This window comes from Anolis sagrei, chromosome 12, assembly GCF_037176765.1.
Source record: "Anolis sagrei isolate rAnoSag1 chromosome 12, rAnoSag1.mat, whole genome shotgun sequence".
NCBI lineage: Eukaryota > Metazoa > Chordata > Lepidosauria > Squamata > Dactyloidae > Anolis > Anolis sagrei.
The window spans coordinates 16,962,233-16,990,099 of record NC_090032.1 but is presented as its reverse complement, the minus strand read 5'-3'; the positions used below and the strand labels follow the sequence as shown (position 1 = coordinate 16,990,099).

At 43.2% G+C, this 27,867-nt stretch overlaps 1 protein-coding gene across 1 annotated transcript; it reads left to right on the top strand.

The window, feature by feature from the left end:
* The first annotated feature begins 990 nt into the window (after positions 1–990).
* On the top strand, positions 991–26,259 carry SPINDOC (spindlin interactor and repressor of chromatin binding). The gene is made up of 6 exons (XM_060758402.2): positions 991–1,161; positions 9,708–9,905; positions 10,042–10,305; positions 14,132–14,251; positions 16,150–16,200; positions 22,863–26,259. Exons 2-6 carry the CDS (start codon positions 9,749–9,751, stop codon positions 23,291–23,293), a joined length of 1,023 nt encoding a protein of 340 aa, XP_060614385.2. The 5' UTR covers positions 991–1,161; positions 9,708–9,748; the 3' UTR covers positions 23,294–26,259.
* The last annotated feature ends 1,608 nt before the right edge of the window (positions 26,260–27,867 follow it).

Here is a 27,867-nt window from a genome sequence, read left to right as displayed (position 1 = left end):
TAGATAGATAGATAGATAGATAGATAGATAGATAGATAGGAGGATAGGACGAGAGAGAGAGAGGAGGATAGGAGGAGATAAGAATAGATAGATAGATAGATAGATAGGAGGATAGGAAGAGACAGATAAGAAGATAGATAGACAGATAGGAAGATAGATAGATAGATAGATAGATAGATAGATAGATAGATAGATAGAAAGATAGGAGGATAGGACGAGAGAGAGAGGAGGATAGGAGGAGATAGATAAGAAGATAGATAGATAGATAGATAGGAGGATAGGACGAGAGAGAGAGAGGAGGATAGGAGGAGATAAGAATAGATAGATAGATAGATAGATAGATAGATAGATAGATAGATAGATAGGATAGGAAGGGACAGATAAGAAGATAGATAGACAGGAAGATAGATAGATAGATAGATAGATAGGATAGGAGGATAGGAAGAGATAGATAAGAAGATAGATAGACAGATAGGAAGATAGATAGATAGATAGATAGAAAGATAGATAGATAGATAGATAGAGGGAAAGGAAGATAGATAGATAGGAAGATAGATAGATAGATAGATAGATAGATAGGATGCTGCACTTTGACTTTACACTGTGCTCCTATTTAAACTAGAGATGCTGAGACCTGAGCCCCTTGCAAGCCCCCTCCCTCCCACAAACCCCACCAGGGACCCTTTCCTTGAGCTTCAGGCAACTGCATCCCCTCCCTCTCTCCTTTCCCCTGCATTACCTCCTTCCCCCGCTAGATGGCCCGCCTTTGGAGCCTCTGTAACCGGCTTCCCTGCTCCTATTGGCCCTCTAGCCGGGCAGAGGCGGGTTTTGAGGCGTGGGCGGAGCTGGTGATTGGCTGCTCTGAACAGATTGCCAAAGCAAGGGGAGACCTCGTAAACGCCTTTTCCTCCCCTGAGCAGCCATAGAGATGTGAAGGGGTAGAGCGGCACCTGGAAGTCCATGGCGGCGCCGGAAGTTGTGGCTCTCTGGGCGCGGGGAGAGGGAGGGACGGGGGTCCTTCGGACAATGAAACCATAGAGCGGGAGAGGGGCGGAGCGGCTGCGCTTGGGGCGGCCACTCTGCCTCCCTTGGAGGGGAGGAGGTCTCTAGTGCGGCGGAAGTGAGGCCTAGTCTGCGGCGCGGCTGGAGAGGAGCCTGGAGGTAAAGTGGAGCCTCGGTGGGGAGGGAGGGAGGGCCGGGGCTGCCCCCCAGCCCCTCGGGGATCCCCCCAAAGGCGGCGGGAAGCGTGTCTGCACGGGAAGGGGCTCCTCGGGGCCGAATCCAGCCTGGCCACGCCGCAAAGCAATGGAGGGAGGCTTCCCTTTGGGGCGTTGGCTGCCCAGAGGCCTTCCCACTGCCCCCAGATCCTCTGAATCTTCCATTTGGGAGGGACACTATCAAAGCCCTCCCAGCAGATGGCCATCCAGTCTCTGGATACTAGAGTTGGGAGGGACACCATCAAGGCCCTCCCTAATAGAATCCTAGAGTTGGGAGGGACACTATCAGAGCTCTCCCAACAGATGGCCATCTGAATCATAGGATCCTAGAGTTGGGAGGGACACCATCAAAGCCCTCCCGACAGACGACCATTTGAATAATAGAATCCTAGAGTTGGGAGGGACAGCATCAAAGCCCTCCCAACAGATGGCCATCCAGTCTTTGAATACTAGAGTTGGGGGGGACACCATCAAGGCCCTCCCAACAGATGGCCGTCTGAATAATAGAATCCTAGAGTTGGGAGGGACACTATCAAAGCCCTACTGGCAGATTGCCATCTGAAAAATACAATCCCAGAGTTGGGAGGGACACTATCAAAGCCCTCCCAACAGATGGCCATCCAGTCTTTGAATACTAGAGTTGGGATGGAGACTCTCAAAGCCCTCCCAGCAGATGACCATCCAGCCTCTGAATGCTAGAGTTAGAGTCAAGGCCCTCCCAACAGATGCCCATCTGAATGATACAATCCTAGAGTGGGGAGGGACACCAACAAAGCTCTCCCGACAGAGGGCGATCTGAAGGAGCTGGGGATGGTGACGGCCGACAGGGAGCTCTGGCGTGGACTGGTCCATGAGGTCACGAAGAGTCGGAGTCGACTGAATGAATGAACAACAACAAGAGTCGGGAGGGACACTATCAAAACCATCCCGACAGATGGCCAGCTGAATAATAGAATCCTAGAGTTGGGAGGGACACTATCAAAGCTCTCCTGACAGATGGCCATCTGAATAATACAATCCTAGAGTTGGGAGGGATACCAACAAAGCTCTCCTGACAGACGGCCATCTGAAAAATAGAATCCTAGAGTTGGGACGGACACTGTCAAAGCCCTCCTGACAGATGGCCATCTGAATAATAGAATCCTAGAGTTGGGAGGGACAGCATCAAAGCCCTCCCAACAGATGGCCATCCAGTCTTTGAATACTAGAGTTGGGAGGGACACTATAAAAGCCCTCCCCACATATGGCCATCCAGCCTCTGAGTACTAGATTTGAGAGGGGCACCAACAAAGCTCTCCCAACAGATGGCCATCCAGTCCCTGAAAACTAGAGTTGGGAGGGACACCATCAAAGCCCTCCCAACAGATGGCCATCCAGTCTCTGAATACTAGAGTTGGGATGGAGACTCCCAAAGCCCTCCCAGCAGATGACCATCCAGCCTCTGAATGCTAGAGTTGGAAGGGACACTATCAAGGCTCTCCCAACAGATGGCCGTCTGAATAATAGAATCCTAGAGTTGGAAGGGACACCATCAAAGTCCTCTCAACAAATGGCTGTCCAGCTTTTGAAATCCTATAGTTAGAAGGGACAGCATCAAAGCCCTCCCGACAGATGGTCACCTAAATTATAGGAACCTAGAGTTAGAAGGGACACCATCAAAGTTCTTCCAGCAGATGGCCATCCAGTCTCTGAATACTAGTTATGAGGGAAGCTATCAAAACTTTCCCAACGGTGGCCGTCTAAATAATAGAATCCTAGAGTTGGGAGGGATGCCATCAAAGCCCTCCCGACAGATGGCCATCCAGTCTCTTCCAGATTTGGAAGAGACTCCCTCCAGGGCTATCCAGTCCAACCCCCTTCTGCCAGGCAGGAAGGCACCACCAAAGTTCTCCTAGCAGACGGCCATCTGGTCTCTGCTTCAAACTCTCAGAGAAAAGTAGCGTATTCCACTGTTGAGCAGCTCTTCCTGAAATGTCGGTTGGATGTATTTATCTATTGACTGTATACCCCATCCATCTCTCAGGCCCCTTTTACACTTCCATATAAAATCCAGATTATCTGCTTTGTACTGGATTATATGAGTCTACACAAGGAATGGGGAAACTTCAGCCCTCCAGGTTCAACTGTTCCTAACATCTGGAGGGCCGAAGTTTCCCCATTCCTTGTGTAGACTCGTATAATACAGTTCAAAGCAGATAATGTGGATTATCTGCTTGATAATCTAGATCATATGGCAGTGTAAAAGGAGCCTCAGGGAGGGATCCAAGGTGACTTCCAGTGATTTAAAAATCCCACATTATGGGATTATTTAAAATAAAGAATTAAATATAATATAGAGAAATATGGTGATGTTCTTTGCATAAGTCTCTGCGACTATTATGTGAGGAACACAAAAATACCAATGTTGCACCCCACCACCCCCCGAATGGGGGTGTGATTATTATGCAGTGGCGACTCTTTATGTGATGAAATACGGTGATGTTCCTCACACAATAGTCTCTGCGACTATTATGTGCGGAACACAAAAATACCAATGTTGCACACACACACACCCCGAATGGGGGTGTGATTATTATGCAGTGGCGACTCTTTATGTGATGAAATACGGTGATGTTCCTCACATAATAGTCTCTGCGACTATTATGTGAGGAACACAAAAATACCAATCCTGCCACCCAAAAAATGGGGGTGTGATTATTAAGCAGTGGCAACTCTTCATGTGATGGAACCAGTGATCTAAGAGCCATAGTAAAGGTAAAGGTTGTCCCCTGACATTAAGTCCAGTCGTGTCTGACTCTGGAGTGTGGTGCTCATCTCCATTTCTAAGCTGAAGAGCCAGCGTTATCCATAGACACCTCCAAGGTCATGTGGCCGGCATGACGGCATGGAGTGCCGTTACCTTCCCACCGGAGCAGTACCTATTGATCTACTCACATTTTGTATGTTTTGGAACTGCTAGGTTGGCAGAAGCTGGGGCTGACAGCGGAAGCTCATGTCGCCCCAGATTCGAACCTGCGACCTTTCGGTCAACAAGCTCTACAGCTCAGCGGTTTAATCCCAGCTAAGAGCCATAAATCTATCTAAATTCCCATGTAGCATGTACTTCCACCCCTTAATTTATCTTTTCCCCATGTCTCCTGAACTAAGGAGCAATCTTTCTATTACCACCTCGGTTGGAATTTATACTATACTCCAGATGAGAGTGACGCCAGAAGTAAAAGGAGGCAAACCAAAGCGCTTCATTTTATTTCCTAAAGTGTATGTCTTATTTGGTTTGGATTTTCCTTAACTCTATGTACTTGAGGCAGTGGGAGGGGCTGCAGCATTAGGAAGGTTGAGAACCAGTGATCTAAGAGCTATACATCTATCCAGTTTCCCGTGTTGCAGTTATGAAGTAGCAATGAAAATAATATTATGGTTGGAGATCACCACATAATGAGGAACTGTATTAAGTGGTCGTGGTATTAGGAAGGTTGCGAACCACTTCTCTGTTTGATATTTGTCTGTTTGTAATGTGTCATTTTATTTCCTAAAGTGAATGTCTTATTTGGTTTGGAGTTTCCTTAGCTCTATATGCTTGAGGCAGTGGGAGGGGCTGTAACATTAGGAAGGTTGAGAACCACTGCTCTGTTTGATATTTGTCTGCTTATAATGTGTCATTTTATTTCCTAAAGTGAATGTCTTATTTGGTTTGGAGTTTCCTTAGCTCTATATACTTGAGGCAGTGGGAAGGGCTGCAACATTAGGAAGGTTATTATTATTATTATTATTAACTTTTGGCCAGTTTCCAATCTCCCCTACTTGGGCAAAGTCCTGGAACGTGTGGTGGCCTCGCAACTCCAGGTGTTCCTGGTAGACACAAATTATCTAGATCCGGCACAGTCTGGCTTTAGGCCGGGACATGGTACTGAGACAGCCTTGGTCGCCTTAATGGATGATCTGCGCTGGGAACTGGACAGGGGGAGTGTGTCCCTGTTGGCTCTGCTGGACCTCTCATCGGCCTTCGATACCGTCTACCACGATATCCTTCTGGGACGCCTCGCAGGTATGGGTCTTGGGGGTACTGCTTTGCAGTGGCTCCGGTCCTTCCTCGAGGGTCACTCCCAGAAGGTGTCACTAGGGAGCGCCTGCTCGACTCCTCGGCCATTGTACTGTGGAGTCCCGCAGGGTTCAGTACTGTCCCCTATGTTGTTTAACATCTACATGAAGCCGTTGGGAGAGATCATCCAGAGTTTCGGGGTGCAGTGTCATCTGTACGCAGATGATGTCCAACTCTGTCACTCTTTTCCACCTGCTACTAAGGAGGCTGTTCAGGTCCTGAACCAGTGCTTGGCCGCTGTGATGGACTGGATGAGGGTCAACAGATTGAAACTAAATCCAGACAAGACAGAGGTACTCCTGGTCAGTCGTAAGACCGAACAAGGTACGGGGTTACAGCCTGTGCTGGACGGGATCACACTCCCACTAAAGACGCAGGTTCGCAGTCTGGGAGTTCTCCTAGACTCATCACTGAGCCTGGAACCCCAGGTCTCGGCGGTGGTCAGGGGAGCTTTTGCACAACTAAAACTTGTGCGCCAGCTGCGCCCGTACCTTGGGAAGGCTGACTTGGCCACGGTAGTCCACACTTTGGTTACATCCCGTTTAGACTACTGCAACGCTCTCTACGTGGGGTTGCCTCTGAAGACTGCCCGGAAGCTGCAGCAAGTACAACGCGCGGCAGCCAGATTACTAACGGGTGCTGGGTACAGGGAGCACACCACTCCGCTGTTACACCAGCTCCACTGGCTGCCAATTAGCTTCCGAGCACAATTCAAAGTGCTGGTGTTAACCTATAAAGCCCTAAACGACTCCGGCCCAGTTTGCCTCTCCGAACGTATTCTCCCCTACGAACCATCAAGATTACTAAGATCGTCTGGAGGGGCCCTGCTCTTGGTCCCGCCGGCCTCACAAGCGTGGCTGGTGGAGACGAGGGACAGGGCCTTCTCGATGGTGGCCCCGTGACTCTGGAACTCTCTCCCGCCAGAGGTTTGAACCGCCCCAACAATCCTGACATTCAGGAAACAGGTGAAGTCGTGGTTGTGGAGACAGGCTTTCGAAGAATGAGACAGTGATCTGGATGGAAGACGGTGTATATTCGATTTTAGTGTGACAACTGACCACTGTAGTTCTAAATATATGTGCTTTTTTAATGTTTTATTGTAATGTGTATTTTGATATTTTACCGATTGTATGTGTTTTTATGGTTGGAAACCGGGCTGAGTCCCTCTTATGAGGTGAGAAGCTCGGTATATAAAACTTTGAAATAAATAAATAATAAATATTTGTACCCCGCTAGCATCTCCCGAAGGACTCGATGCCAAGGCCTCAATAAAACAACAGCATAACAAAACACATATCTACTTAGGACTGGATTATATGGCAATGTAGACACATGCACACACGTACACGCATACACACACATGGATGGATGTTGGATCACTGGTTGGTGTGTGTGTGTGTGTGTGTGTGTGTGTGTGTGTGTGTATATATATAATTACAATACTTTATATATTACTATTATGAAAATAATGTTATGGTTGTCGCCTATTAGATTAGGATTAAGACAGCCATCATGGCCAAAACAAGGTAAACTGGGCTCCTACTAAATTGGCAAGTTGTTTCAAACTCCAAACTTTTTTGGGAGGTCTGCAAGTCCTTTTGTGTTTAAAAGAACCCCTTCCCCAGCAATTCCCTCAGCAATGCATGCTTATTTCCATGTCAAATGGGGGTGGTCAGAATGCAGATTGATCCAAGTATGTGTTTCAAAACTGCAGAGAGGCAAACAAAGGGAGTTTCCGGCTTCTATTTCCCTCTGGAAGCTTGAGGGCTCTTCTTCTTTGTCTGCTGGAATGCCTTCCTCCTGCAGCACCTCCTCCAGCTTTTCCTCTCCTTTCATTCTGTTCCCAGTTCCAAGCAGGGGCCTCCAATATGGAAGGAGCATGAGGTCACAGGTGATAACAAAAGGCCTTTCACTCCCCGGCTTTGGATTCTCAATGAGTTACTTATTGCTTTGATTTATATCTGCTCTTCCTCCAAAAGCTGAGGTTGAGGGCAGCTCACAAAGAGATTGCTTTTCAAAACAGGGGCAAATAATGGCCATGAAAAAATTCAACATCTTTCAAGCCTGAGCTTGTTTTGTGCTTTAGCCTTGCGAACCTTTTCCCTACAGGAGTTGGCTATTTGTTTCAATTCTTCTTTGGTGATGTCTCCCTTTTTCCACTTCTTGTGCGTGTCTCTTTTGAGTCTTAGCACAGTTAGAAGTTCTTTGGACATGGATTCTGGCTTCTTTACACTTGTCCTATTTTTTTCTGTTTGGTGGCACTGTTTGCAATTGCGCCTTGAGTATTTCACTCATGAAAAACTCCCATCTATCCGTAACTCCCTTGTCCACGGAATGCCGCTCAGTATTTCCTAAAGTCCATTTCCCTTTACATTAAGTGTAGTTGTGTCCGACTCTGGGGGTGGTGCTCATCTCCATTTCTAAGCCGAAGACCAAGCGTTGTCCGTAGACATCTCCGAGGTCATGTGGCTGGCATGACTGCATGAGCATATGAGTATACAAAGCAATATTACAATATTATAATGTAATACAATATAATACTAATATTACTAATTTTTTTGTCATGTCAGGAGCAAGTTGCTTCTGGTGTGAGAGACTTGGCCGTCTGCAAGGATGTTGCTCAGGGGACGCCTGGATGTTTTGATGTTTGATCATCCTTGTGGGAGGCTTCTCTCATGTCCCTGCATGAGGAGCTGGAGCTGATAGAGGGAGCTCATCCACGCTCTCCCCGGATTCGAACCTGCGATCTGTCGGTCTTTGGTTCTGCCGGCACAGGGGTTTCATGTCTCAGTGGAAACTTGAACAGGATCTCCTATGTTCCAATCCATTGCATTCTATCTCATTCTCTGGCGATCTTATAACATTTATTTATGTATTTATCGTGTCAGGCAACTGAGCAGTTGTATTACATTTTTGACAAAACAAACATACAAAAGACACAGAGTTTGCAAGTTTGGTAGTTGATTAAATGTCCTTTGACCAGTATCTGGCCCCTTGGAGTGCCTCTGGTGTTGCTGCAAGAAGGTCCTCCATTGTGCGTGTGGCGGGGCTCAGGCTGCATTGCAGCAGGTGGTCAGTGGTTTGCTCTTCTCCGCACTCTCATGTCGTGGATTCCACTTTGTGGCCCCATTTCTGAAGGTTGGCTCTGCATCTTGTGGTGCCAGAGCGCAGTCTGTTCAGCGCCTTCCAAGTCGCCCAGTCCTCTGTGTGCCCAGGGGGGAGTCTCACATTTGGAATCAGCCATTGGTTGAGGCTCTGGGTTTGAGCCTGCCACTTTTGGACTCTCACTTGCTGAGGTGTTTCAGCAAGTGTCTCTGTAGATCTTAGAAAACTGTTTCATGATTTAAGTCGTTGGCGTGCTGGCTGATGCCCAAACGGGGTGGGCTGGAGATGTCTCTGCCTTGGTCCTTTCACTATTGGCTGCCACTTCCCGCCGGATGTCAGGTGGTGCAATACCGGCTAAGCAGTGTAATTTCTCCAGTGGTGAAGGGCGCAGACACCCCGTGATAATGCGGCATGTCTCATTATGGGCCACATCCACTGTTTTAGTGTGGTGAGATGTGTTCCACACTGGGCATGCATACTCAGCAGCAGAGTAGCATAGCGCAAGGGCAGATGTCTTCACTGTGTCTGGTTGTGGTCCCCAGGTTGTGCCAGTCAGCTTTCGTATGAAATTGTTTCTAGCACCCACTTTTTGCTTGATGTTCAGGCAGTGCTTCTTATAGGTCAGAGCCCGGTCCAGAGTGATTCCCAGGTATTTGGGCGTGTTTCAATGCTCCAGTGGGATTCCTTCCCAGGTCATCCTCAGAGCTCGGGATGCTTGTCTGTTCTTGAGATGAAAAGCACATGTCTGAGTTTTAGATGGATTAAGGATCAGCTGGTTTTCCTTGTAATAGGCAGTAAGAGCACCTAGAGCTTCGGAGAGCTTCTGTTCTACCATCTCAAAGCTCCCTGCTTGAGCAGTGATGGCACGATCATCAGCATAGATGAAGCTCTCTGTCCCTTCTGGCAGTGGCTGGTCATTTGTGTAAATGTTGAACATGGATGGAGCGAGCACGCTTCCCTGAGGCAGGCCGTTCTTCTGTTTTCGCCATCTGCTTCTCTGGCCATGGAACTCAACAAAAAAGCTCCTGTTTTGTAGGTTTCCAATGAGGTGGGTGAGGTGGTCTCCCTTTGTGATATTGTACATTTTTCTCAGGAGGAGGCGGTGGTTCACAGTATCATAAGCCACTGACAGGTCTATGAAGACAGCTCCTGTGATCTGCTGTCTTTCAAAGCCATCTTCGATGTGCTGAGTCAGGTTCAGCACTTGCGATGTGCAGCTTTTGCCTTTCCTGAAGCCAGCTTGCTGTGGGATCAGTCTTATAAAATAATTTGCATTTTTTCCACAGCTGGATTTCAGTGTGTCTACGCTGCCATTCCGCAGTTGCTCATGGCATTGAAGGCGGAAACTCCCCGGCTGGACTACATCAAGGTGTCTTCCTCTGTTTTACGTTTCAAAGAAAAGGGGAAAGAGGCTGCCGATCCTGTTGTGCCTGAGCGTACCCCATCCAAACGGGATGGAGCCAGTGCGGACCCCATGGACAGAGGTAGGGTGCATAGTACTCAAAGTGTATAGTAAACCGTAACGTAATAGCACATCTCATAATGTCTGCCCACAAAAGTAGTTGGCTACTGTGGATCTAGTATGGAAGACCCTCAATGGGAAACCCATTCTTTTTACAGGGGAGCGGCTGAACCCGAGTGGTCAGGAAGAGCCAAGCAGCTCTTGGAGACAGGAGTACCTGATAGCCGAAAGCCATGGCCGGCCAGTTTGTATGGTCTGTGGTGGTATCTTGAGTTCTTCGGGCCCTGCAGCGGCCCGCAAACACATCCTACAGCAGCACGCCCATTCGCTCGACTTCAGCCTAGAAGAGAAGCACAACATCCTGGAAGCCTGGAGCGAGGGAGCTGTCCTGCCAACAGTAGAGCAAGCCCCCTCCCCGGAAGGTAAACCCTCATTTTTCTGTACCTGGGAAAATCACTGAGTTTCATCACATAAAGAGTTGCCACTGCTTAATAATCACACCCCCATTTTTGTGTTCCTCGCATAATAGTCGCAGAGACTATTATGTGAGGAACATCACTGTATTTCATCACAAAGAGTCGCCACTGCATATTATTATTATTATTATTATTAAACTTTATTTGTACCCCGCTAGCATCTCCCGAAGGATTCGATGCGGCTTACACAGGCCGAGGCCTCAACACACAACACAACAATACAATCTAAGCAAATCAAACCATTAAAAACAGAATAAAGCAAAATAAACAACAGGCACAATATTTATTTATTTATTTATGCGCTTGTATACCGCTAATATCTCAGCCTAAGTCGGCGACTCATTGCGGTTTACAACACTTAAAAAACAATATTCAGTTTAAAAGCATAAAACACATATACAATACAAATTATTGGGCCACCAATAATAATCCCATGCATCTCGTAACTGGAATCGCAATCCAAAATTCATCGTCCATGATTACCAATTCTTTAGTCATCAAAATTCGTTGCAACGGATTAACCGAATGCCTGTTTAAAAATCCATGTCTTCAGTCTTTTCCGAAACACCATCAGTGAGGAGGCTGATCGTACCTCTATGGGGAGGGTGTTCCAAAGCCGAGGGACCACCACAGAAAAGGCCCTGTCTCTCGTTCCCGCCAGCCGCACTTGTGAAGCCGGCGGGATAGAGAGCAGGGTCTCCCCAGAAGATCTTAGGGTCCTGGTGGGCTGATAGGCTGAGATACGTTCGGATAGATACACTAAAACACAATAAAACTGGGCCGGGCCAGAGAGTGGGTACAAGGATTAAAAGTGCTGATGTGACAGGAGGTGTATATGGGGCTTCCAGGGCAAGTGCGATGTGCGATGTGCAGCAACCATTGGTTCTGACAAAGTGCTTATGGGACTTGGTAGTGGAGATTTCCTAATCTGGGAAGGCGCATCGGAAAAGCCAGGTCTTCAAGTTCTTTCTGAAGACAGCCAATGTAGGGGCCTGTCTAAGGTCTTTGGGGAGGGTGTTCCAGAGTTGGGGGGCCACCACGGAAAAGGCCCTGTCCTGCATCTCCACCAAGCGCGCTTGCGACGCCGGTGAGATCACGAGCAGGGCCTCTCCAGATGACCGAAGTGAACGTGTGGGTTCGTAGATGGAGATGCGGTCACACAGGTAGGCTGGTCCCAAACCGTTCAGGGCTTTGTAGGTAAGCACCTGCACCTTAAATTGGGCTCGGAAAATAAACGGCAGCCAGTGGAACTCCGTGAACATGCCTTCAGGGAGATGGAGGCGGGGTATAAAAATAAAGTTGTTATTATTATTATTATTATCCTGAGGAGACGGAGTAGGCCAAAGCCTGTTAGAAAGCCATGTTGTTTAACATCTACATGAAGCCGCTGGGGCAGATCATCCGGAGTTTCGGAGTACGGTGTCATCTGTACGCGGATGATGTCCAACTCTGTCACTCCTTTCCACCTGCTACTAAGGAGGCTGTTCAGGTCCTGAACCGGTGCCTGGCCGCTGTAACGGTCTGGATGAGGGCGAACAAATTGAAATTGAATCCAGACAAGACAGAGGTACTCTTGGTCAGTCGCAAGGCCGAACAGGGCATAGGGTTACAGCCTGTGCTGGATGGGGCCGCACTCCCCCTGAAGACGCAGGTTCGCAGTTTGGGTGTGATCCTGGACTCATCGCTGAGCCTGGAACCCCAGGTTTCGGCGGTGACCAGGGGAGCATTCGCACAGCTAAAGCTTGTGCGCCAGCTGCGCCCATACCTTGGGAAGTCTGACTTGGCCACGGTAGTCCACGCTCTGGTTACATCCCGTTTAGACTACTGCAATGCTCTCTACGTGGGGTTGCCTTTGAAGACAGCTCAGAAGCTCCAACTAGTCCAACGCTCGGCAGCCATGATTTTGACAGGAGCGGAGCGCAGGGAGCATACAACCCCCCTGTTGCGCCAACTCCACTGGCTACCGATCTGCTACCGGGCTGAATTCAAAGTGCTGGCGTTGGCCTTTAAAGCCCTAAATGGTTCTGGCCCAAGCTACCTATCCGACCGCATCTCTGCCTATGAACCCACCAGGACTTTGAGATCTTCCGGGGAGGCCCTTCTCTCGATCCCGCCTGCTTCTCAAGCTCGGCTGGCGGGGACGAGAGATAGGGCCTTCTCGGTGGTGGCTCCTCGGCTGTGGAACGCCCTTCCTACGGACATTAGACTAGCACCATCTCTAATGGTATTCCGCAAAAAGGTGAAGACCTGGATGTTTGTGCAGGCGTTTGAGTAATTTAGTGCAATCTGGTAATGGAACATAGGAACGGAACAATGGACGAGGAACCTGGACTACGCTTGGATGATGAGAAGATTGGGTACGGTTGTTTTTTGTAATAATTGTGCATTGTAATTGCTTATTGGTAATGTATGGATAATGTGTTAAGTCAATTGTTATATGTTGTATGGAACCACTGCTGTTTCTACTGTTTTTACTGTTTGTGAACCGCTGTGAGTCGCCTTCGGGCTTGAGATACAGCGGTATAGAAGCAAAGTAAATAAATAAATAATAAATAAATTAGTAAACCATCAGTCTGAGGTAAACCTCAGTGGGAGAAAGGTCTCGGTCTGTGAGAGAAGCCTCGTGTGAGAAAACTCCAGTATGAAGGCTGCTGTATGTAAAGCTACCGTGTATTTGTTTATTTGTGTTATGGGAACCTTGTTGTTGCAAATAGTGCAGCCATATTATTTTACTGCAAAGAAAATTATTTTATACCCAACCTTTTTTTGACCAGGGAAAACCCTCCTAGGGAAGAGGTGTGTTTTTCTTCTTTTTTTCACTTTGGGCTACTAGTGCTGGGTCACACTACTGCTGATAAGTTGCTCTGCTGCATTTATGAGGAGGGTCTTTTGTTAATAAATCCACTCGCCCAACAACGTTTCTTGTGATTGGATTACTGTAATGCACTCTACGTGGGGCTGCCCTTGAAAACAGCCCGGAAATTTCAATTGGTACAACAGGCGGCAGATCCCTATAAGAAACCGGTGTTTCTTACAGGTGGCAGTCAACCCCCCTGTTTAAGGAGCTCCACTGGCTGCCGTTCATTTTCTGGCCCTAATTCAAGGTGCAGATTCTTACCTACAAAGCCCTGAACAGTTTGGGACCCGCCTACCTTCGTGACCGCATTTCTGTGTACGAACCCACGTGATCTCTTCGATCATCTGGAGAGGCCCTGTTCACGCTTCCACCTCCCTCGCAGGCGCGATTGGTGGGGACGAGGGAGAGGGCCTTCTCGGTGGTGGCCCCTCGACTCTGGAATTCATTTCCCAGAGACATTAGACATGTCCCAACGTTGGCAGTCTTTAGGAGGAGCTTGAAAACGTGGTTGTTTCTGTGTGCCTTCCCAGAATAAGGAAAACTCTCAGCAATATGTCCTCATAATGCACTTTAATACTGACTTAGGATGGATTGAATTCCCTCGTTTCTCTCTGAAAAATCCTATCCCAGTTAAATTTTACCTGTTCACGTCAGCATATTCTCAATTTTAATCTATTACGTTCCGCCCGGCCATTTTTAATATGTAATTGTTGATTGTTGTGATTTATATGATTTGTATTTTATTGATTTTTAAAAATTAATGTTATGTTATTGATGTTTGTTTGATGTACTTCGGACTTGGCCTCATGTAAGCCGCACCGAGTCCCTTGGGGAGATGGTAGCGGGGTACAAATAAAGTTTATTATTATTATTATTATTATTATTATTATTATTGTGATTGTTTTCGCATTGCAGGGAAGGAGTGGCTCTCCGAGTGCGGTGTCCCAGGCTCGGCCCCTGCCGAAATCCGTATCTTCACCGACGGCACCTTCCCTGCTGGATTCACCTTAAAACTGTATTGCCGGGCTCAGCCAGGTACGTAGTAATCTGGAGAAGAGGCAGAAACGGTGGGGACATGTGTGTTGGTTTCTAAGATCCTGCTTCTTAACCATGATGTCCTCTGAGACATGCACACAGCCATTCAAAGTGCAGAACTTTGTCTCAACTAGGGCTGGAGAACTTATGACCATCCAGATATTGGTGGACTCATATTCCCATCATCCCTGCCCAGCCTGGCCGTCGGGGAGGAATCATAGCGCCAGTTGTTCATCAGTATCTGGAGAGCCGCATATTCCACAGCCAATCTCAAGTATTCCTACCTGGAATTACATCCCACAGAATGGGATGTAATTCTGCCATAGCCCGTGCCTCCTCCCCAATTTGTGGTATAGTTTGTGTAACTGGTTGCAAAAGCAAGGATGTGGATCCTGCAGTAGATTCACAATGAGTTTGTTTATTTATTTATTTACAATATTTACAAGACATATATATTGTATATACTCGAGTATAAGCCTAGTTTTTGAGCCCTTTTTTTAAGGCTGAAAAAGCCCCCCTCTGTTTATATTCGAGTCAAGATTATTTATTATTTTACTCTGTTATTATTATTAGTAGTAGTAGTATTACATTTATTATTTTACTCGATTATTATTATTAGTCTTATTACACTTATTATTCTATTATTACTGTTATTATTACCCGGACTATGCCTGTTCTCGCCACCTATTGTTTTGTTATTTTTACTTTTAAAGCTAATTGTATTGTTTTAATCTGCTTCTGTAAACCGTTCCAAGCCAAATTGGGAGAAGCTAAATAAGTATACAAGCTAAATAAATAAATTTTCCATTATTTTGCTCTATTTATTATTATTATTACATTTATTATTATATTATTACTGTTATTATTACATTTCCATTATTTTGCTCTATTTATTATTATTATTACACTTATTATTCTATTATTACTGTTATTACATTTCCATTATTTTACTCTAGTTATTATTATTACATTTATTATTCTATTATTACTGTTAATATTACATTTCCATTATTTTACTCTAGTTATTATTATTACTGTTATTATTACATTTCTATTATTTTACTCTATTATTATTACATTTATTATTCTATTATTACTGTTATTATTACATTTCCATTATTTTGCTCTATTTATTATTATTATTACACTTATTATTCTATTATTACTGTTATTACATTTCCATTATTTTACTCTATTATTATTATTACATTTATTATTCTATTATTACTGTTATTACATTTCCATTATTTTACTCTATTATTATTACATTTATTATTCTATTATTACTGTTATTATTACATGTCTATTATTTTACTCTATTATTATTACATTTATTTTATTATTACTGTTATTACATTTCCATTATTTTACTCTATTATTATTGGAAGGATACATCAGCACATTTACATTGAAGAAGTTTAGAATAATGATTTAATCAGAGTTGGCCGGTCTTATCTTAAATTATAGTTTTAAGTAAATATTCAAAAATATTTAACCCACTGATGCCTCAATTAATGTAATTGTATTGGTATTTTGAAATTTACTAGTAGCTGCATTTCCCACCCTCGGCTTATACTCAAGTCAATATGTTTTCGTAGTTTTTTGTGGTAAAATTGGGTGCCTCGGCTTATACTCGGGTATATACGGTACATCCAATATATTATATTATTAGCATAGTACAATATCAGTATTATATATTACTATATTGTACTATACCAGTATATTGTAATATTATTAATAATATTACATGTAAAATAGAATATATAATTATAATATTGTATTATTATTAGTAGTAGTATTATATTATATTTGATGTTTGCAAGGTAGGAAGGGATTGAAACACGTTGAGAATGCATTTTGCGCAGTGTTGACAAAACAAGGTGTGTTTTTGCTTACAGAAACAACTCAAGACTCGAGAGTTAAGCCAAATACAAAGAAGAGAACAGTGGGTAAGTTTGCATAACACATATTAGCATCGTACAATATCAGTATTACATCTTACTATATTGCACTATACCATTATATTGTAATATTATTAGTAATATTACATGTAATGTAAATATATAATTATAATATCGTATTATTATTACTAGTTTTATATTGTATTGCATTATAATATTATAAATATTATATGTATATACAATATACTATATTATATTATTAGTAAAGACAAGATGGAATCGTTGAATTGGAAGAGACCTCACAGGCCATCCAGTCCAACCCCATTCTGCCAAGAAGCAGAAAATTGCATTCAAAGCACCCTCGACAGATGGCCATCCAGCCTCTTTTTAAAAGCTTCCAAAGAAGGAGCCTCCACCACACTCCGGGGCAGAGAGTTCCACTGCTGAACGGCTCTCACAGTCAGGAAGTTCTTCCTCATGTTCAGATGGAATCTCCTCTCTTGTAGTTTGAAGCCATTCCTCCATTCCGTCCTAGTCTCTGGGGAAGCAGAAAACAAGTTTGCTCCCTCCTCCCTGTGGCTTCCTCTCACATATTTATACATGGCTATCATGTCTCCTCTCAGCCTTCTCTTCTGCAGGCTAAACATGCCCAGCTCCTTAAGCCGCTCCTCATAGGGCTTGTTCTCCAGACCCTTGATCATTTTAGTCGCCCTCCTCTGGACACATTCCAGCTTGTCAACTCTCACATATATATACATGGCTATCATGTCTCCTCTCAGCCTTCTCTTCTGCAGGCTAAACATGCCCAGCTCCTTAAGCCGCTCCTCATAGGGCTTGTTCTCCAGACCCTTGATCATTTTAGTCGCCCTCCTCTGGACACATTCCAGCTTGTCAACTCTCACATATATATACATGGCTATCATGTCTCCTCTCAGCCTTCTCTTCTGCAGGCTAAACATGCCCAGCTCCTTAAGCCGCTCCTCATAGGGCTTGTTCTCCAGACCCTTGATCATTTTAGTCGCCCTCCTCTGGACACATTCCAGCTTGTCAACTCTCACATATATATACATGGCTATCATGTCTCCTCTCAGCCTTCTCTTCTTCAGGCTAAACATGCCCAGCTCCTTAAGTGACTCCTCATAGGGCTTGTTCTCCAGACACTTGATCATTTGAGTCGCCCTCCTCTGGACATATTCCAGCTTGTCAATATCTCTCGCATTGTGGTGCCCAGAGTTGGACACAATATTCCAGGTGTGGTCTAACCAAAGCATTCAAAGCACCCCTGACAGATGGCTATCCAATCTCCGTTTAGAAGTCTCCAAAGAAGGTGCTTGGCTGCTGTGTCGGTCTGGATGAGGGCGAACAAATTGAACCTGATTCCAGACAAGACAGAGGTCCTCCTGGTTAGTCGAAAGGCTGAACAGGGCATAGGGTTACAACCTGTACTTGACGGGATAACACTCCCCCTAAGATGCAGGTTCGTAGCTTGGGAGTGATCCTAGATTCATTGTTGTGCGCCAGCTGCTCTCGTACCTTGGGAAGTCTGACTTGGCCACAGTAGTACACATTCTTGCTACATCCCTGATTAGACTACTGCAATATGCTTTACATGGGGCTGCCTTTGAAGACTGTCCGGAAGCTTCAATTAGTCCAACAGTCAGTAACTAGGTTGCTCACCGGAGTGGCATACAGGGAGCATACAACTCCTCTGTTACGCCAGCCCCACTGGTTGCTGATCTGCTACCAAGCACAGTTCAAAGTACTAGTTTTAACCTTTAAAGCCCTAAACAGTTGTGGCCCAGACTACCTGTCCGAACGTATCTCCTACTACAAATCATCACGAAGTTTAATATCATCTGGGGAGGCCCTGCTCTTGATCCCACCGCCGTTGAAAACGCTATTGGTGAAGACGAGAGACAGGGCCTTCTCAACAGTGGCTCCCCGTCTGTGGAATTCCCTCCCCAAAAACATTGTTGTTATTTTACTTTATATATTACTGTTATCATTACAGTTGTTATTTTACTCTATTATTGTTATTACATTTATTATTTTACTCTAATTATTATTGTTATTATTAATAATAATGATATTACATTTCACTGAAACATTATGAAGAACGTTTTGGATGGTTAGAGATGTTTAGCAGTGATGATGCCTGGGAATCTGTTGTAGGTTCCATCTATGGAGGTTTTTGAGCAGAGGCGGAATGGCCATCTGTTGGGAGGGCTTTGATTGTGTTTTCCTGTTTAGCAGAATGGGGGTAGACTGGATCGTCTTTGTGGTCTCTTCCAACACTAGGATTCAGTAATAATAATCTTCGGGTTGCTGTGAGTTTTCTGGGTTGTCTGGCTATGTTCCAGAAGCATTCTCTCCTGACATTTCACCCACATCTATGGCAGGCAACCTCGGAGGTTGTGAGATCTGTTAGAAACTTGGCAAGTGAGGATTGATCAGCATTGAATATTCAATGCTACACAGAGGAGTCATTGAAATCCAAAAGTATGTGGACAGTTTCAACAGAAAGGAGGAAACCATGAAAACGAACCACAAAAAACTCTAAAATCAGGACAGTAAATAAAGAACAACACTCCAAAGCAGGGGAGTTCCAGACAGGAACCAATCAGGGCCAGCTAAAACCTCCCAACAAAGGCTAGACAGCCAGTATTATTGTACTTTTTATTAATGTACTTTTTATTTTAAACTAATTTTTCAATTAATTTAATGTATCATTTATATGTAATTACTGTATATATCTATATATATATAAATGCTCTGTGCATAATGAGTACCTTAAAAACAAAAGAACCAATGAACGAAATCACACCACATTTGGCAACAAAACGTCTCACAACACAAGGAGTGACCATCACTCAAAAAATTATGATTTTGTCATTTGGGAGTTGTAGTTGCTGGGATTTATAGTTCACTTATAATCAAAGAGCATTCTAAACTTCACCAACAATGGAATTGAACCAAATTTGGCATACAGGACTCCCCTGACTAACAGAAAAAACTAGAAGGGTTTGGTGGGCGTTGACCTTGAGTTTTGGATTTGTAGTTCACCTACATCTAGAGAGCATTGTGGACTCAAACAATGATGGATCTGGACCAAGCTTGGCACGAATATTCTATATGCCTAAATATGAACACAGATGGAGTTTGAGGGGAAAAAAACTTTGTCATTTGGGTGTTGTAGTTGTTGGGATTTATAGTTCACTTACAATCAAAGACCATTCTGAACTTCACCAACAATGGAATTGAACCAAATTTGGCATACAGGACTCCCCTGACCAACAGAAAAAACTAGAAGGGTTTGGTGGGCGTTGATCTGAATTTTTGGATTTGTAGTTCACCTAAATCTAGAGAGCATTGTGGACTCAAACAATGATGGATCTGGACCAATCTTGGCACAAATATTCTATATGCCTAAATATGAACACAGATGGAGTTTGAGGGAAATAGATCTTCACCTTTGGGAGTTGTAGTTACTGGGATTTATAGTTCAACTACAATCAAAGAGCATGCTGAACCCCACCAATGACAGAATTGGGGCAAATTTTCCATACAGAACTCCCACGACCATCAGAAAATACTCAAGGCCATCCAGTACAACTCCCTTCACCACGGCAAGAAAATGTCATCAAAGCCCTCTTGACAAAGAGCCATCCAGCCATAGATATAGATAGATATATATGATTCACAGACACACAGATATAGTATCATAGATTTGAAAGGGACCCCTAAAGAAGGACTATAATATGTTGCATGTTCCAGAGTAGGCAAACCAGACACTCTCCACATCAACACTGACAAAGAAACAACAAGAAATACTGTTTACCCGCAAGCAGAAAGAAATTACGTATATTAGAAACCAACATTTTCTAATTATTTTCCAGATCACCAGATTGGGCCACAGCAACGCGTGGCAGGGGACAGCTAGTTATGTATGTGTAGTGGCATTGAATTGTGCCGAATGTAAGCTGCCCTGAATCCCCCCCTACCGCCTTGGGGATTGAGAAGGGAGGGGTACAAATGTTTGAAATAAATTTTGAAATAAATAAACAAAGGACTCCGCCAAGCAGGAAGCAGCCAGGCTTTGAAGCTGCAAGACCATTCAGTACTAATCAAGGCAGCTAATTGCAACATTTACACAGACAGGAGATTTTTCTCCCACCCTGGACATCATTCCATAGATATATAACCTCCACTTGGCTAGTTTCCAACAAACATCACAACCTCTGAGGATGCCTGCCGTAGATGTGGGCCAAACGTCAGGAGAGAATGCTTCCAGAACATGGCCCAGCAACGAATTGAAACAGCTACTGGTGGATTGCCTGGATTGTGGGGTTTCTGTCTTAGTGCAGTTGTTTGCAACCTTGAGTCCTGAAATGTCAGTGGACTGCAACACCCTAAAATATAGGTTCACCAAGGATGGGGGGCCATTGCCTTAGCACAGAGTTTCTCAACCTGGGGGTCGGGACCCCTGAGGGGGTCGCGAAGGGGTGTCAGAGGGGTCGCCAAAGACCATCAGAAAACACAGTATTTTCTGTTGGTCATAGGGGTTCTGTGTGGGAAGTTTGGCCCAATTCTATCATTGGTGGGGTTCAGAACGCTCCTTGATTGTAGGTGAACTATAAATCCCAGTATCTACAACTCCCAAATGTCAAAGTCGATTTTCCCCAAACCCCATCAGTGTTCACATTTGGGCATATTGAGTATCTGTGCCAAGTTTCGTCCAGATCCATCACTGTTTGAGCCCACAGTGCTCTCTGAATGTAGGGGAACTACAACTCCCAAACTCAAGGTCAATGCCTACCAAACCCTTCCAGTATTTTCTGTTGATCATGGGAGTTCTCTGTGCCAACTTTGGTTCAATTCCATTGCTGGTGGGGTTCAGAATGCTCTTTGTTTACATGTTAACTATAAATCCCAGCAACTACAACTCCCAAATGGCAGAATCAATTTCCCCGCCAACCCCACCAGTATTCAAATTTGGGCATACCAGGTATTTGTGCCAAATTTTCTCCAGTGAATGAAAATACATCCTACAGATCATTATTTACTAGGCTTGGGCGATCCAGTTCGTTAATTTCGTAATTTGTTATTAATTCGTATTTAAATTAGCTTACGATCCAATATCGAACCATGCAGGAATAGTGTGAGGAGTAATTAAGAATCGAAACAATTTTTCCAATTTTTGTAATTATTTCGTAATTATTTTGTAATTATTTTCGTATGTCTGGTGCAAGTTTTACAATCTCGCATTTACCCCACTTCCGGTCCCTTTGCTCTGCTGCTTCCCTCCTCTTTCCTCATGCTTCTTCTTGCCTCACTCTAATATACAATACTATAATATAATATATAATATTATAATTTTATAATAATATATTACATTATATTATATTATTATATTATATATTTTATTACTATATTATTATATTATAATTGTATAATATAATATAATATATATAATATAATATATTATAATATTATATATATAATATAATATATTGTAATATAAAGTAATATAATATAATAATAATATAATATACAATAACATAATATAATATAATTATAATATAATATAATATATATTATATTATTATAATACTATTATATTATAGTATTGTATATATTATATTATTATATTATATATTTTATTACTATATTATTATATTATATTATAATTGTATAATATAATATATATAATATATATAACATAATATATTATAATATTATATATATAATATAATATATTGTAATATAAAGTAATATAATATAATAATAATATAATATACAATAATATAATATAATAATATTATTATAATATATATTATATTATATTATTATAATACTATTATATTATAGTATTGTATATATTACATTATATTATTATAGTATATATTTTATTACTATATTATTATATTATATTATATTATATTGTACAATTATAATTATATATATTAATTATATATAATTAATATAATATATTATTATATTATATTATATTGTACAATATATTATATTGTACAATATATTATATTGTACAATATAATATAATATAATATATATAATATATTATAATATAAAGTAATATAATATAATAATAAAATATAATATACAGTAACATAATTTAATATAATATAATAATATTTATAATATAATATAATAATATATAATATAATAATATAATAATATATTATTATTATTATTAAACAATAATATAATATACAATAATATAATATTATAATATAATATACAACAATATATAATAATAATATTATAATAATATAATATAATATAGTTGTTGTTTGTTTTATCACACCAACAATCAACAACAGAGGGAGAGGGAAGCTTCAGAAGTTCCCCCTGTCCCATTTGGAGGTTTTTTTTAGCATATTGCGCAATCGCGTCCACCATTAACGAATTGATTCGTAATTTACGAAATTTTGAAATCTTAAATTTCGGAAGTCCTCAGAATTTAGAAACGCTAGCGCACCCTAGAAACGAAACGAGTTTAGAACCAATTTTTTTCTTGATTGCCCAAGCCTATTATTTACATGGCAATTCATAATGTTAGGGTTATGGTTGGAGGTCACCACAACATGAGGAACTGTATTAAGGGGTCGCGGCATTAGGAAGGTTGAGAACCACTGCCTTAGCAGCTTTGTTATATCTACTTTTGTTATCTCTTGTCCCCGCTTCCCCAGATCGCAACTGCTCTGTGTCTTTGCTGAGGCTTCACTCCACGGATTCCCCACGCCGCCTCTGCTCCGGCCAAGGCACCACCTCCTGCCCTCTGACCGGCTCTGCGGGTAGCCATGCCAAAGACTGCGGCACCAGAGCCGGCCGGCGAGTAGCTGCCGGCGCGGGCAAGGAGGAGCCTTCCTTCCTGGCCGAGGGTTTTGACCCCGTCTGGCGAGGCCGCTTCCTCGTGGACTTCGATGCCACCGCGGGGCACTTGGTGTGCATGGTTTGCGAGTACCCCCTGCGACGCGTGTGCCTGTCCACCGTCAAGCGGCACATCCTCCAGTGCCACGCGGAGACCCTCAACCTGCCCCGCGAGGTCCGGCGCACCATTCGCGAAGTCTGGGAGAGCCGCAGCCAGTCTTCTCCTTCTCCGGCCCCGAAGAAGAAGTGACAGGCGGGACAGTTCCCATCACTCTGCAGCCCTGCTTTCTCCTGACCTGGTGCCCTCTGTCTGTCCTTCTTGGACTAGAACTCCCAGTCACAACTGTGAGTGGTTCTCGTCCAGCATTATCAGGAAGGAGAGCACCAGCTTGGGAAAAGCTGTACTTTGAGGAAAAGTTAATCATTCCATGTATACCTAGCATGGGCAAACGGGCCCTCTTAAGTGTTTTGGACTTCAACTCCCACAATTCCTAACTTGAGGGCTGAAGTTTGCCCATGCCTAATGTATACTGTAGTTATGAGGTGGTTGGTTAAGACTCGTTTTCATCATTATGATTGCCTTCGAATTGACGGAAAATCCATGGATACTGGGCACCAACCATACTTTTTTACATAATGGTTGCCGCTCTTTAGTTTTTCCTAATTTGGGTCTGCGGATGTTATTGAACCTCCCATCACTGCTGATGATCCGCCATGCGGACTGGGAATAATGGGAACAACAGCTTAAATGTTACTTGTGGCTCTGAGATTGGGGAAAGGCAAACGGACATTGTAAAGCCAGACATATCCATAAGATATCGTATCCATTCATCACATAAAGAGTCGCTACTGTATAATAATCACACCCCCATTTTTGGGTGGCAGGACTGGTATTTTTGTATTCTTCGAATAATAGTCGCAGAGCCTCTTATGTGTGGAACATCATCATATTTCATCACATAAAGAGTTGCCACTGCATTGTAATCATACCTCCGTTTTTTTGGGTGGCAGGGTTGGTATTTTGTGTTCCTTACATAATAGTCGCATAGCCTATTATGAATGAACATTATCGTATTTCATCATAAAAAGAGTTGCCACTGCATTGTAATCATACCTCCATTTTTTGGGTTTCAAGATTGGTATTTTTGTGTTCCTCGCATAACAGTCGCAGAGCCTATTATGTGCAGAACATCATTGCATTCCATCACATAAAGAGTTGCCACTGCATTGTAATCATACCTCCATTTTTTGGGTGGCAGGATTGGTATTTTTGTGTTCCTCACATAACAGTCGCAGAGCCTATTATGTGCAGAACACCATCACATTTCATCACATAAAGAGTTGCCACGTCATACCTCCATTTGTTTGGTGGCAAGATTGGTATTTTTGTGTTCCTCTCATAATAGTCACAGATACTATTATGTGTGGAATGTCATCATATTTTATCACATAAAGAGTTGCCACGGTATTGTAATCTTACCTCCATTCTTGGGTGGCAGGATTGGTATTTTTGTGTTCCTCGCATAATAGTCACAGAGCCTATGTGCGGAACGTCATCATATTTCATCACATAAAGAGTTGCCACTGCATTGTAATCATACCTCTTTTTTTGGGTGGCAGGGTTGGTATTTTTGTGTTCCTTACATAATAGTCGCATAGCCTATTATGTGCAGAACATCATCATATTTCATCACATAAAGTGTTGCCACTGCATTGTAATCATATCTCCATTTTTTGGGTTGCAGGGTTGGTATTTTTGTGTTCCTTACACAATAGTCACAGAGTCTATTATGTATGGAATATCATCGTATTTCATCATGTAAAGAGTTGCCACTGCATTGTAATCATACCTCCATTTTTAGGTGGCAATATTGGTATTGTTGTGTTCCTCACATAACAGTCGCATAGCCTATTATGTGCAGAACATCATTGCATTCTGTCACATAAAGAGTTGCCACTGCATTGTAATCATACCTTAATTTTTTTGGGTGGCAGGGTTGGTATTTTTGTGTTCCTTACATAATAGTCGCATAGCCTATTATGTGCGGAACATCATCGTATTTCATCACATAAAGAATTGCCACTGCATTGTAATCATACCTCCATTTTTTGGGTGGCAGGATTGGTATTTTTGTGTTCCTCGCATAATAGTCGCAGAGCCTATTATGTGCAGAACATCATCGTATTTCATCACATAAAGAGTTACCACGTCATACCTCCATTTGTTTGGTGGCAAGATTGGTATTTTTATGTTCCTCTCATAATAGTCACAGATACTATTATGTGCGGAATGTCATCATATTTCATCACATAAAGAGTTGCCACGGCATTGTAATCATACCTCCATTCTTGGGTGGCAGGATTGGTATTTTTGTGTTCCTCGCATAATAGTCACAGAGCCTATTATGTGCAAAACGTCATCATATTTCATCACATAAAGAATTGCCACTGCATTGTAATCATACCTCCATTTTTTTGGGTGGCAGGATTAGTATTTTTGTGTTCCTCACATAACAGTTGCATAGCCTATTATGTGCGGAACATTATCATATTTCATCACATAAAGAGTTGCCACTGCATTGTAATCATACCTCCATTTTTTGGGTGGAAAGATTGGTATTTTTGTGTACCTCACATAATAGTCGCAGAGACTATTATGTGAGGAACATCACCGTATTTCATCACATAAAGAGTCGCCACTGCATAATAATCACACTCCCATTTTTTCAGTGGCAAAATGGATATCTTTGCATTCCTCGCATAATAGTCGCAGACTAAACAGAACAAACCGCTTCCCTTCCGGATGTGTACTGTATCACAACTCCCATCAGCTTTGGTTATGATGTTAAATGAGTGCAGGAGGCATCGCCCTGCATCTGGAGGATCATATCTGTGGGCAGAATTTGGCCCGCAGGCATTGAGTTCGACACGTATGCCCATCCTGTGCTCAGTTGGATTTTCCGCCCTATATGATGACTTTGCTGATGAAAATCCTTTCAACAGAACAGTGAAAACAAAAAAAAAATGCTCCTGGTTGGTAAGAATGTACAACCTTTGCGCCTCGACTGATTAGGAAGACACAATACTTGTACCCACGGAAGGAGGGCTCACTTATAATATTCACAAGAGAGGATGAATACAGCTATCATTAGGTAGTAAACGTCACGTGGCAATGCATTATTATATGAGGAGACTATAAATTATTTTTATGATATATACACTGTTTTCTGGGTTTCTTTCTTTGCAAAGCAAAGCAGAGATAGCAAAAAGAAAAGATACACTGTGCCTTTAAATTTCTCCTCGCTTCTGCCTCACCCTCGGATGTCACTTTGCCAGGGCCCTGCCTTATTTAGGTAGAGATGAATCAAACTCTGGCAATGTCAAACCCCTGGCAGTGTCACGTTGCCAGGGCTCTGCCTTATTTAGGTAGAGATGAATCAAACTTTGGCAATGTCAAATCCCTGGCAATGTCACGATGCCAGGGCTCTGCCTTATTTAGGTAGAGATGAATCAAATTCTGGCAATGTCAAACCCCTGGCAATGTCACGTTGCCAGGGCTCTGCCTTATTTAGGTAGAGATGAATCAAACTCTGGCAATGTCAAACCCCTGGCAATGTCACGTTGCCAGGGCTCTGCCTTATTTAGGTAGAGATGAATCAAACTGGCAGTGTCAGACCCCTGGCAATGTCACGTTGCCAGGGCTCTGCCTTATTTAGGAAGAGATGAATCAAACTCTGGCAATGTCAAACCCCTGGCAATGTCACGTTGCCAGGGCTCTGCCTTATTTAGGAAGAGATGAATCAAACTCTGGCAATGTCAAACCCCTCGCAGTGTCACGTTGCCAGGGCTCTGCCTTATTTAGGAAGAGATGAATCAAACTCTGGCAATGTCAAACCCCTCGCAGTGTCACGTTGCCAGGGCTCTGCCTTATTTAGGTAGAGATGAATCGAACTCTGGCAATGTCAAACCCCTGGCAATGTCACGATGCCAGGGCTCTGCCTTATTTAGGTAGAGATGAATCAAACTTTGGCAATGTCAAACCCCTGGCAGTGTCACGTTGCCAGGGCCCTGCCTTATTTAGGTAGAGATGAATCAAACTCTGGCAATGTCAAACCCCTGGCAATGTCACGTTGCCAGGGCTCTGCCTTATTTAGGTAGAGATGAATCAAACTCCCAGTTTTAACAAACAGTTTAATTAAAACAGCACTTTCTTGCTGGCTGTTTTAATAGACCAAAACATAAAACATAAAGATAGCAAAAACAACTCCGTAGTCAAAAGGGTCCAGTCCAGTGGTCAAATGCCAAGAGTTCAATAAACAAAGTCAGGGATCAAGAGTCTATACCGTAGCCAAAAGCCAGTCGAAATGTTCAAGGTTCCAGGATTACAAGAGACAGGTCAGGATACTGAAAAATCCAACAAACCTGGGGGGGAAACCAGCAGCATCCACCACCAAAATGCAACATACTTTTCTCCCAAAGATAAGTCTCAAAGTTAGCTCCTTAAATCCAGTAACACCCAGCTGCAACCCACCTCCTGCGCACCTCTCTACAAAAATTTGCTGTAGGACATCAAATCACCTCTCAACAAAAGTTTGCTGTAGGCACTGTCAGGTCATCGCATGCTAATCAAAGTGGTCAGTTGAAACATTCCCACCTAGCTCCAGCAGACAAGAGTCCTTTGTCCCACCCTGGTCATTCCATAGATATATAAACCCTTTTTCCTAGTTCCAACAGACCTCACTACCTCTGAGGATGCTTGCCATAGATGCAGGCGAAACGTCTGGAGAGAATGCCTCCAGACCATGGCCATATAGCCCGAAAAAT

Coding starts and splice junctions, on each gene's coding strand:
- SPINDOC (XM_060758402.2), top strand. CDS start 9,749: ATGGCATTGAAGGCGGAAACTCCCCGGCTGGACTACATCAAGGTGTCT. Junction 10,306..14,131: donor GCAAGCCCCCTCCCCGGAAG/GTAAACCCTCAT, acceptor TTCGCATTGCAG/GGAAGGAGTGGCTCTCCGAG. Junction 16,201..22,862: donor TACAAAGAAGAGAACAGTGG/GTAAGTTTGCAT, acceptor CCGCTTCCCCAG/ATCGCAACTGCTCTGTGTCT.